Source organism: Parambassis ranga, chromosome 13 (assembly GCF_900634625.1).
Source record: "Parambassis ranga chromosome 13, fParRan2.1, whole genome shotgun sequence".
Lineage (NCBI taxonomy): Eukaryota > Metazoa > Chordata > Actinopteri > Ambassidae > Parambassis > Parambassis ranga.
In genome coordinates, this window is record NC_041033.1 from 18427910 (window position 1) to 18440466 (window position 12557).

Below are 12557 nucleotides of genomic sequence, written 5' to 3' on the forward strand. Positions count from 1 at the left end.
CTGAGATCTTTTACAGTGGAGCAACTCAGCTCAGCTCCCACAGATAAATAAAAATACAGGATATTGTGAAATGACGTTAGAAATAGAATTTGATCTTACACCAGATTTTGCAAAATCATCTTGGTATGTATAATATATTTGAGAAGAATAAACTTGGTGGCGTGCAAGCTTCCTGATTATCTACGTTACTGTCACAGTCAGGAATGTCCACTGCAGATTACAGATTGTGAATCAAACCACATCAGCGCTGTCTTAAACTGCTTCTGTGCTATTCGCCTTGAATACAAAATATTTATATAATCATACCTGGCTGGAGCTGAGTGAATGGAAACTGAATAATGGCTGAACATCTTTATTTTCTTTTCATCTGATTTACTTTAATTAGAGCATTTGATCCTGGTGATTTAAGTAGGTGCAGTTCAGACTTGGTTAAAGATAGTTCTTTGTCCTGAGAAGTTTATTTACTGTATTTTATCAAATTAAGCTGCAATTGGTCAGTCCTAAAAAATTAAGAATGAGCTCTCCACTATGTGAGGAAATATGGTCTTTACAGCAGTTTTCAATTTCCATCTTGGATTAAGTGGGAATTGGTGTGTCTATAGTTGTAACACAATTTGAGGAGATCGGTAAGTCAGCAGTTTATTTAATGTTCTGCTTTCCAAAACAGTTTATGTCCTTTAAAAGAAAATGCAGTATTGAACACAATACATAGAGGTTTGTGGCTGTGCTTATTCTCCTGTTATAGAAGTTACATAATTACATATTTGCATAGTGTTTCTTGCTTAATGTGCAGGGGAAAAACACAAATCTGTTTTGGGAACTGTGTGAATAATTATATGTAAAGGCTTGTGATGAGATCACATCATCCAGCAGCGGAATATGCAGCTCAACTGGTCGTACAATATTAAAGTGTGACTTACATCCAGACCTGAGCTCAGAATTCAAACATTCTGTGGCTCATGAGGTGGAAATCTTCAGTCACACTAGCTCTATTCTTAAGCCCTAACCACAGGAAACATAGCCACAGCAGAAGCAGGACTGCCCAGTGCAGATTACATGTGTCTGCTGCTGAATCAAACCACATCAGAGCGCTGTCTTCTGCCTTCGTGCTCATCATTGGTGGCCCCTTAAACTGATTCAGAAGTTTCCCTTAAGTGTAATCACACCAGAGTGGAAACCGGTGATGGATGGAAATGAATTAAAGTGTTAGTGACACTATATGATGTTAAGTTTTACCTCTGAGCTGAACATTTAACCTGTCTTTATTGTAATGAACAGTATTTGACCTGGCCAGCCTCTCTCACACAGTTGCGGTATGTGTTTGTGTGTCTGTAATGTGAGTCTGGATTTCTGTTGCCATGCTGTTTAGGAGTTGAGCCCTGAAACCCAGACAGAGGCGTGTTGGAACAAGTTTGATAAGGGCTGGAGTCACAGTGCTCCCTCTGAGGACATGCCACAGTCATTTATTCATGGCATGCAGTACAAAGTTTAACACAAGGACATCTTTGAGAGGTGCTGTGGAGATCTTGTAGCTCTTTCACAATCCCTGCTGAGGTATTTGGACAGAGAAGCGATCTCATTCATTTTGTAGGTGATTGATGCTGTAATGCGATACGTGCGATGCACGTGCTGAATTTCATCGTCTAGACAGAGAAGTAGGTTCAAAGGGACCACACTGCTCTAGACATGCTGCCAGTCTTTTGCATTTGAAACCTTAAGCAATCCATTTATTTTATGAATGAATACAGGTGTTTGTGTGTAAAAAAAATGAGTCACTGCCCAATGAAATCATCTGAATAGTGTCACACCATCACCTACTACTTTTAAAAAGCAACAGTGTCGTATTAAAATAGCTGCACTTGATGGTGTGGGGAGGGCCATTAAATCCAAGAGAAGTTTATGAAAATGTGCAGCGGGCTCTAAAGTGTGCAGCTGAATTGTGGTCTTTGTGAGCTTAAGCTAGGGTGGATTTTGCCAGCCAGGGAGAGGAACAGACAGGGGCTGTGTTTAACTTGGTTGCTTGCCCATTTGTCCCCTCTTCACGTGTATGGCACCGTGCCTAAACAGGCAAGCTGGCATGGTGAGGACGTTAGCAGAAAGAGAGTGGCAGGGGCCTTGACTGGCACTGGGTGGGTCTGATGGTAGAGGATGTGGACTTTAATTCAGGTGTGAGAAGAGTGTTGTATCATTTTTGGGGGATACAAATAAAGATTTCAATGTCAGGAGGATTATCGTTTAGTTTTTATTTAAACTAATTGTGACAGTTGATTTTGGAAACATAGACATAGTCTGTATATGAAGATGGATGATGTGTAGACGAAACATTTTATGGGCGCTGCCTCATTGAATATGAGGTTTATGACCAACACTGCAGCCAGGGGACAATTTAAAATGTTCTGGTTCCACTTTTGGGGAGCTCTTTTGTTGTCCATCTCATATGTACAAAGTTAGGTAAGCAAAAAGTGTAAAAAACTGCGGTTTTCCCTACCGCCCACCCACTTTAGTCCCAATCATGCTCCGCCTCTTTGCCTGCATTGGGAGTTAGGGTGTACTATGACGCTGACCACATGGCGGCGGCCAGAGCCTTCCACAAGGACTCAGGACTCTTCAGAAACCTACGGGTGATGTCATGGATGCTTCATCCTTAGTTGTATAGTGTCTATGCCGTCCTCACAAGTAAAAGAACAATAGTGCAAGCTGTTAAGGTGTTTTTGTTTTGCGTTTCTGGTCCGATGTGACCCTGCCACCTGGCATGATATCAAGGCAAGGTGGAAACTAACTCCTGTCATATATGGTGATGGCTTCAGCATACAAGCTGAGAAAATGCACTTAATTACTAAATGTTTTATGTCATTTTAAAATGTAACATTTATTGTGACATTTTAATAAGGAGATTATCAGAGCCAACCCGATGACATGCTGGCGTCTTTACTTATGTGTTTAGCAGAGGGGATTTGAGTCAGTTGTGTATTCAAGCTAACATCTATTTTTCCTCTGAGAGGCTGGTGGTTACCTACTGTGAGGGCTTCCTGCGACTGGAAGTAGAGGTTGTTGTGTGGTGGGGGTTGGGGAGGATAAATTAGCATTCTTCAACCAAGAAAACAACTTGTGTAGTTTACTCTGACATGGCACAGACTCACTCTAGTGCAGTACATTTGGCACCTGTGTGAGCAGCAACAGCAGAAGAGTTGTTCTAGTGCAGGGTGGATCCAAAAGCCAGTATTTTTGTAAGCCCTCCCACACCCCTCTTTATCCACTCCTGGTCTCCTTACTCAGTTCATAGGCATTCCAATGGTATTTATATTTCCCTCCAGAGCAGGGGGAAGTTGACAAGCATTCATACAGACACTGGATTCAGTTCAGCAAGGTGGGCAGGACTCCCACTGCTTCCCTGCCATTGGCCACACTGTGGTCACATGTGCTGGAGAGATAGACTGAAGTGTTGGCACTCCTCCCCCCAAGCCTCTGCTGTGCCGTCCCTCTCTGCTCACTTTAAGCTTTTTACACATGAATGTGAAGTTTTCTGTTGGTGAGACAGAGAGTTTGTATCAGGCAGCAGTGGTCGGGGGCTTGTTTAGGGTACAGTATTACAGTTATGTTTCGGGAGCTCCCAGGCTCCACGGGCAGTGAGTGTCTGGGGAGTATGACCCCGGAGACTCAGGATATCTACCTGAGAATGGACCATCACCGCAGACGTTCAGGCTACAGGCTGGGCAGGATCATTGCCAGACAACAACTATTGAAGAAGATTGCTGGAGGTAGGAGAGGTGACAGTTTAGACTTCTGATTCAGTCTTTTTGTTGGAAGGGAAACCTTTTGTTGTAGCGTTGGCTGAAGAACCAGCTGTTAGAGAGTCTGCTTAAATTAATCCTTCTATGTCATACCTCCAGGAATGCTAGGACTAACGGCTTAGCTGGCTGGTGGTTAAAACACGTAGTGTGCCTGAATATGAGAGTGAGGAAGGACATCGTTGTGTTTGTGAAATATCTTATCTTTGTTTTTTTATTCTTATTCACTGATTTCCAGGTCGATCCAATATAAATCATATGTGTCGCACAGTTTAAAGGGTGTGTTTGAGTGTGCAGAAAGTACAAACTTGACCTTCAGCCAATATGAAGTCAAGGGTGCAGTGGTAAATAATAAGTATTGACTGACTATAACAAGCCCTGATAGGAGATAAGCTGCAGGATCCGTTATATAAGAGGAGGTCAGCCCGCAGTGTAAACAAGAGTTATCAATGAATGTCTTGCTTGACAGTTTTACAAGACCTCAGCTCATTTGTGGACCTCTGTTTGTTAGCAGCAGAGCAATAGTCATGTTTTCTTAGCACAACCTCTGACCTGCCATTCAGCTTTCTCCAAGGGCTGTAACCTTCTTGCCTTTGTGTTTACCTGGAGATAAAGTCACTCCCTAAAGATGTGGAGGGGAGCGAGGGGGAAGGGCATGCATGACAATACAGAGGAGAAAATGCTCCCTCCTGTACAGGTGTGAACATCCTGACGCCCGATCAAAGGGAAGCTGTGCTTCATAACAGAAGAAGCTTAATCACATAGAAACTTCAGCAATACACAGCATAGTTCGGAACCCAGTCACAGAAACAAGAGCATGAGTCAGATAATGTGGGTAAGATTTTCTGCATTACTGCGGAGACAACAGCACAAGGCACATTTTGTGACTGTGATGATGTGAGATACGCAAAGCTCGCTGTTAAATTAATGCGTGAAGATGTCCTGGAGCTGTGTGTGTACGTACAGTTGCTTTTAAGGGGGAAATCTGTGATCTGATGTTTGCCAGCATGTGGAGTCATGTATCCTGGCATGTGTTTTCAGTTAGCAGATTGTCTGGTTTGACAGCAACCCAACCATTTAAGTCAGCTGTGACAGAAAATGTGAATGTTTGAGGTAAGTTTTAGGATTTGTTTAAGGTAGTAGTGTGTTGGTTCAGCTCAGATTTTTGTTTGTGTTCTCTGTGACCAAAGATAGGATTCAGCAGTGAGTTACATGTCAGTAAGTAGATAAAAGGACAGTTTAACATTTACCCAAATTCCCCTACACCGCTAACACATTGTGAAAAATATAGGTACAGCCAACCCAAAACTTTGTGACACAATTTCACAATTTATGCTTGACATCAACATGTTGTAACTTGCTGCTTTCACTGATTGTGTTGCCTAATTTTGGTGATTGTAGTATATTATCCTTTGTCTTAAATACCATAAATGACCAGTATTCTTGTAATATCTTCTCTTAGCATTTCATGTTTGTATAAGTCTTACTTCTTGTCATCCCTCCCTTGTCTCATGGTGTGTTTATACCTGTTTAAAATGCAAGAGATAACAGTACAGTGGTATTTTAAGAGTCTGGCCCCAGAGCCACAGGATTGATCTCCCTGTGTTGCAGTGGCTCCTGCATTCCAGCTGGCTGGCCCTATTGACACAGCAGGTTGAAAGTGAGTTGGGGCCATGGTGATGGGCAGCGTTTAGTCATGTATTGTTACACCCCACCCCAAATTCCAGGGAAGCCTGCTCGGTCTTAGTCATGTTTCCGATTAGGAGCTGGCACCACAACTATGTGTGTGTGGGTTCTTGTTGTGTCTTTAGTGATCAGATATATTGACAACATATGTGATGGAAGATGGAAAGAAGACAGGCATTGTTTGATTTGCCGTGTAAGTGAAAGGGTCTGCTTTTATTGTGCAGGAATGTGTCTCTTTCCTGAAAATATTGCTCAGATTTCAGAGGAGTATTCCACATGTCATTCCTCTGGAAGGCCTGCAGCCTTCTGCTCCGTCTGCCCCCCTGCTCAGCCCCTCTCAAGATTCTCAGGATTTCTGCATGTGTTGTTGCTCTTCATGCACCAGAAATACATGCTGTATATATTGTATCATCATCAACTTACTGTGTGCAGTTTTGTTGGTTTTCTTCCTGGACACTGATTATTTGGAATATCATCAAATCCTTTGAGTTGTGTTTCCTTACTTGGACTTCCAGTGATGTAATGGGTATTTTAGCAAAGTTCAGTAATAGTCAAAATGTTTTAGAATGTGCATCCATTGCATCATAAATGATTGTTTTAAGCTGTTTTCCAATGCACTGAGCTGGACTGCAGTGAAAACTTGACATTCATATGTGGCAGTTTTCCTACTTTGCCATGGAAAAGCTCTGGAAACTTCATCAGCACTTTGATGGAACCTCTGAGCAGCTGAAAGCCACAGCGTGACTAAAAGCTTGCTTTGCTGACTGTGTTTGGTGCTTTTCCTCCTGCGCAGTGCCTGTTGTGCCTTGAAAGACAAGAAGCTCTGTCCAGTGTGACCCCTCCATGACACTTCTTCGTGACTTTTTGACCTCTGGCCTGCAGAGGCCATTAAGTGCATTCTGCAATGGTTAAGGACGTTGTACGTTTCTTGTCAAATGGCACGTTATTATGTGGCAGATGTGTGCATGTCAGTGAATCTCTCTGTGATCCTAAGAGTGCCTTTTATTTTGAACACCGTGTGTCTTTTCAGGTTATTGTATATCCTGTCTGTCAGGTCTGTTATTATATCTGACCATATCAGTATTTGGACTATGCACACTGTTCCCGCCCACATTGTTGGGTGCTCAATCATCCTGTATTGAATGCATTTGGTTAATTCCTTTATATTTTACTGCCATTCTGTCTGGATTTTTCAGTCAGGGTTTGATTACAACATTTTAATCTTTTGCAAAGTTTAAATAATTAACAGAGAAAACTTACTCAGGGACAAGTATCTGTACAGGAAAACATGCCTGAACACTTGAACGTTTAAAATGCTGAACATTGAGAGGACAGGAACACTTGAGCTTGTTAAGAAGACAAGCTGTACCGTCCGTCCTCTGTTCTTTCTCTAACAAGAAGATTGGTAATTGTTTGAAAGCAGCATTGAAAGAGGTTTGCATTGTTCTGTCTTTTGAGAGGCTGTATCATTAAAAGGGCTCTTCAACATAAGGAATCTAGTTAGACTCTGCCCTTTCCCTCTCTCAAGACTCCTCTCTGCAGAGCGCTGCATTATTCATCAGTGGCCTGCTACAGTGTGTGGCATTGATCAGCTCACTGTGAAACAAATATAACTGTTCCTTCATTCAAATGGAGGTTTGATGATAAGTAAAGATGTAGCCTTACACATTGTTTACTGAGCTCATGTGAGGCCAGTGTATCTTTTATTCATGAATTTGTGTGTTGTTAATCAAATTGTTATGCAGATTGTTTTTGTTACCATAAGAGGGCCTTAAACAACCCTGACAAGAGTAAAAAGCAATTTGTTTGCTTGTCTATAGTCATCACATGTTATTATTAAACTGACAGAAAGGGAAAGGATCCTCACGTCCCTGTACTGGAACAGATTTATAGACAGCTATATATAGTTCTTCCTGTTCCCCCCACTGTTTGTGTTGTCATGAAGTACCAATAGATGGATGGCAGTTCTTGGTAATTACCTGCTCTTCTGATAAAGAATGATTCAAGAATCTAGTAACTGCTGCAAACAAACAGACTCTTTCCAACCAACCTCTGGTAAATAAAGGTCACATTCATACAGCTTTTGGTACAGTAGCTACCTACCAACATATGGCTTTCATGTACCGGTATATATGGCCTGTAAAGCTGTGTCTCCTGTTCCTTCACAGCCAGAGGAGCTGACAGCTACCATATGTGCAGGGCTAATCATTTACTAAGTGCAGATTTCAGAAATGCCTCGGCTGCACTGTAACAGGAACGGAAAGTCACATATTAACAGAAACACTTTAAAAACATCTTTTCCACTCCACAGATTAGAAAACGCCACTGAAGCAGTACACGAAATATTTGAAGGACCTATTAATGTTTATCTGTTTAAATAATATGAAAATAGGACAAATATGAAATCAATATTATGAAGTGAAACACACCCCAACCTGAACTGTGCACTAGTGGCTGTTCTGTCTTTTAATATTAGATATTGTCAACATGCAGCACATCATTTCCCCCTCAGTGGCACATCAAGCATGTCAGATTTAAAGCCTTGGCTGCCCTCCTGAGGTAGAAATGTGTATTGCATGTCATTAGCTGGAAAAACTGACAGAAGTGTAAAGGCAGCATGCATGCAGATCACAGACAGTCCGCCGCTGTCTCTTCATTTTATAGGCTGTTCAGCCCGGGGCTGACCGTCTGAACACAGCCTGTCATTGATGGCCAACCATGATAAATAGTTCAACATTTTGTGTCTGCACACTGTGTGTGTGTGTGTGTAAAGGACTGTGTGTTTGTGTATGTAAGTAGTCATAAAGTTAATGCAGACGACCGACAGACTAGCTGTGTCTGTGGGTTCTTGTTCGCCATGCACCAAAATTCATGCTAACAGTATCATCCTTTCAGTGGCAGCTGACAAGTGTTGTATGAGTGCTTGGAGGCTCATGAGGAGGTCTTTACTTTGATGTTCTTAATTAGGACCAGCATCCTTAGGGATGGCTCCATGCTTTTATTGTGGAGGTCCATGAAGGGCTTTCTCACGGTAGGGGCCCTTGTTCTGACATTGGCCCCCTCTCTACCCTCTGACTCTGAGGCCATTCTCAGAAAAGGAGGGAACCCCACATAGTCCCCTCTGGGATCCAGTCCAAATGAGAGGAAGGAGGATCTTATGGAGCGCTGCAGGACTCAACTTCAGAGGAGTTTCTTCTGGATGTTTTCCTCCTCCTCTTTCCTCCTTATGCTACATTTTACAGACCAGTGGTTGGACAATAAACATAATTAGTTAGTATACCGTATTTCTGTGCTTGTGAGTGATGTTTGCTTTGTGTAGGTGACAGTCAATATTTTTAGGTCAGTGAGTCTTTGTCAGTCCCCCTTTAGCTATGTTATATGGCAACGCTGGAAAACCAAATTACAGTGTTTATATAAGCTATCAAAGGGACGGAAGAATTACAGCTGCACAGCCATATATTATAAGTGAGAAAACAGCATGACACGGCAAGGCATGCAGCCTAATGAGCGTTACACAAAAGAGGACATGTATGGACTTCAAATCAGGATGCAAACATACACATGGACCTATAAGACCTTGTTGGAGGACTGAAAGGATACAGTTAACTACATGACCACATGGGAAACTGCAGGAGCCAGCTGTGAAGGAGCTGGCAGATGAGGCGAGGAGGGGGGAGATGAAGAGACAACTGAAAAAGCCCAGATCAGAGTCAGGGAAGAAGAGAAAGACGCTCCAAAGAGATGTTAGTGGAAAGACAAGGGAGTTAGGAAAAGTTAGACAGGCTCAGAGAAGGAAGTCTGTGTCCAGGTCTTACATCCAAACCACAGGAAACAAATATGCCCACAGGTACAATCCCACTGCATCAGATTCCCCTATTTCCTCCCATACTATCACAAGGACCAAAAACAAACACTATTCTGAAAGAAGACATCTGCTATGGGTGGATAGCAAACCCCAGATATGTGTCATGACTGTCCAGGCTACATTATTAATCCTGCACTGTGTTTATTTATTCACTGATAAATAGCTTCAACTGAACAGCTAGAACAGTGATTACTCTGCAAAGATCAACGCAGGGCTGGAGAAAGAGTGTGGGGTTTCAGGGAGGTATGCCAGGATGAAACGAAGAGGCAAATCTGCAAAAGCCAAAGTTGATGTTGTTATCACAAAAGAAAGCAAATCCTCCACAAAGGCCTCCAAGATGGCTGTCGGAACACTGTAACGTTCGTGGGAACGTGGCTACAGTCCAGTGTCTGGAAGTGTTTAGCTTGTGCATCTCGCCTTGGAAGTCGCTGCAGTATGTATTTCACAGAAAGCGGTTTTCGGAGCTGCTAGCAGTAAAGCGGGTGTGAAACGGCAATCTGGAAATTGCTTGAGGTTTGGGGTCAGAGGTCCTTTTTTGTACTTTTGTGAGTCTTCCATTAATGTGTCATGTGCCTAAGTATCCTGTAGTGTGACCAAAGGAGACGAAGCAGCACACCTGTCTATGGAGCTGGACGTACACTTGACACGTTTGTCCGTTTTTACTATTTGCTGAGCAACCCCAGGGACTCAACATGTGGCTGTTAGAACATTTTCTCAAAACTGAGTGAATTTGAGACACTGTAACTAGTTGGATGAACTTTGAAGCCTTGGCTTGCTCAGAGGCCCACGCTGCCCAAACATCATACCCCATTATTTGTCTTCTGGCTGTGACACTCAACCAGATCCAGTGGGTTATTGGGTTTTAAGTTTGGGTCAGAGATTATTTGTAAATCCTTCACTGGAAGGCTGTTTGTGGTTGGATGAGACTGATAATTTCTCTCCCAGACTGCTGTGTAGGGACTTGATGTTTGCTTTTAGAAACAGCTTATCACGTTTATCTATACTTTAAAGTGTTCACAGAAATTTTACACACACACTTTAGTTTTACTGTGTTCTCAGACAGGGTTAAGAAATGAATCAGCTTTTGCTTTTATTACTGGAACCAACACTGCACAGGAATCAGGGTATGTGAATTCACGTCTAGGTATTTTAACATTGTCAGTGTTCATTGTGTTATCATTAGTAACCTGTAAATGCTGTGACTGGAGTTTCCGGGCATGAGTGAGAGACAAAAGGAGAGACTGACAGAGAGAGAGAGAGCTGATGGGTTGTTTCCCCTGAAGATGAAAGAAGCTTCTCTCTGGGTGTCCTTCAGAGGTGAAGCAGAGTGTTACCACAGCTGTGCTGCTCTTGTTTAAATTCAATACAGGACCTCAAGAGAAAAACGCAGCCCAGATGACTTTTGACCCAGCAGGCTTTGGCAATGGTCAACAACAGCAGCTCCCTAGCTCACATAGTTATGCTATTTACCTCCAGAATCAATAAGCTCTTGCTGAGTGTGTGTGTGTCTGCTGTGAAATGAAAGGTGAATCTTTCACTAGTGGAGCCTTGAATAAGGTTCGTGAACCAGAGTTTTGTTTACATTTGAATTGTTTTACCGAAGAAGAAAATGACTAGAAGAGCAAAATTATGATGATAGCTGCTACATTCAGAGAGCACGTCTGTAATGAATTATATGGCCCTTAAATTAATTGTGGTTGTCTGAGAAACTCTGACCCACACAGGTTCAGAATGCTAATGCCTCCTTGGCACTGGCTTTTCCTAGGCTCACACTTTGTTTGTCCTCACGTCCCTGTGCTGCAGGGGGCATTGAAGCCTGCTTTATCCACTTGTTACCAGAGACCTGTGCTGTGTTGAAATGATCTCTACCCAGGTCAGCATGGACCACGGGGCAAAAGTAGTACCAAGATTTGCTAGCTCATTTGTATTTGAGGAAATTTCGCTGTGGTGTCTTAGCAACGCAGCCTAGAGCTGATGATTTTTAACCTGCATCCCGCATTGACTGCAGGATAACAGGTCCCCTGTGTGCCCCACAGGATCAAATGAAGGGGCTGGAGGTCCTGGGGTGATTCAACACTGGCTCTCTGTAATTACATGGCCTGTGGAGCCAGCCAGCTCATGTGCCAATCACTGCATCAGGAACAAAGTCACATCCACAAAGGTGCTGTGTTGTTACTCACCGCTGCAGACAGATGACCTCTTAGATTTGACTATTGTTCTTTATTGCAGTGATGCTGCTATGAACCTAAGACTTGTTGTGATATTGCCCTGTCACCTCCTGTGATTGTGGCATATTGTGCTGAGGAGTCTGAGGTATAGTAGAGCTGTGTTAATTAAGACCTACTGTTGGAAAAAATAGGAAGGCTTTGTTCCCACGGCATTTGGTGAATTACATGGGGGCACAGCTCTATTAATCCACCTTGTGAAATGCCAGCGTTTCCCTGAGAGGACCTGAGCTATTACAAATAGAGAACAGACCCCCGTAATGCCTCTTGTGTCCACAGGCATCAACGTTTGGCTATCATTCATCCTTATCTGTGCTTCCTGTTTGCTCCCCAATGCACAATTGCAAACTGTGAGACAGAAGGAATGTAAGGCTATTTTGGGCATGAAACATCAGATGTTGTGGTTTTTGGGGCAGACTAAGAAGAGGGGGCAGTGTGTTTCCCCTGGCTGTCTGTCTAGTCTTTAGCTGACTGCTCACTGTGAGTGGGTGTCTGTATGCAATTAGCATCATAAAAGGGGAAGAGAGGCCTCTGCTCCATGCCTCCCAGCATGACGACACCTTTGAGTGGAATCTTCTTCTTTTTTTTTTTCCTCTCCAGGTGTTCATATCTCAGTGCTCACTTGCAGTCTGACTTGTCTGGCTGATTCATTCTGCTGCAGTGCAGCGCGGGGGAGGAAAACGCAGATGTGTTTGTGGGGGTCTTTATACACATTAAGGCAGTTTGTTTTCAAAGTTCGGATATGTGCTAAGTGTATTTACTGTTAAACGGTTTGCTAAGTGGATTGGCGACATCATTCTGTCTGCTCTCAGAGCTTTATAGCCTCTCCTGGCTCCAGCAGATCAGGAGAGGAAATGGCACAAACGTCACAAAGTGAGGCAGGCACTGCAGAAGCCGACCACATCTGGAATTCTACTCACATGATAGGAAATTATGGATGTGATATGCTTACGTAATCACAGAGCCATGGAAACCCCTCATAATTTACAGTGC

General features: G+C 43.0%; 1 protein-coding gene across 6 annotated transcripts in view; it reads left to right on the forward strand.

Moving 5' to 3' along the window:
* The window catches only part of stard13b (StAR related lipid transfer domain containing 13b), a 50526-nt gene that overhangs the window by 26297 nt on the left and 11672 nt on the right, over window positions 1–12557 (forward strand). The window contains exon 1 of one of the 6 annotated variants that reach the window (XM_028419164.1): window positions 3511–3758. The exons of the other annotated variants lie outside the window; for them this stretch is intronic. Within the exon in view, the coding sequence (XP_028274965.1) occupies window positions 3596–3758 (163 nt within the window). The 5' untranslated portion in view covers window positions 3511–3595. Of the gene's footprint in view, window positions 1–3510; window positions 3759–12557 lie in introns of those variants that run through there. 6 annotated transcript variants of the gene reach the window in all.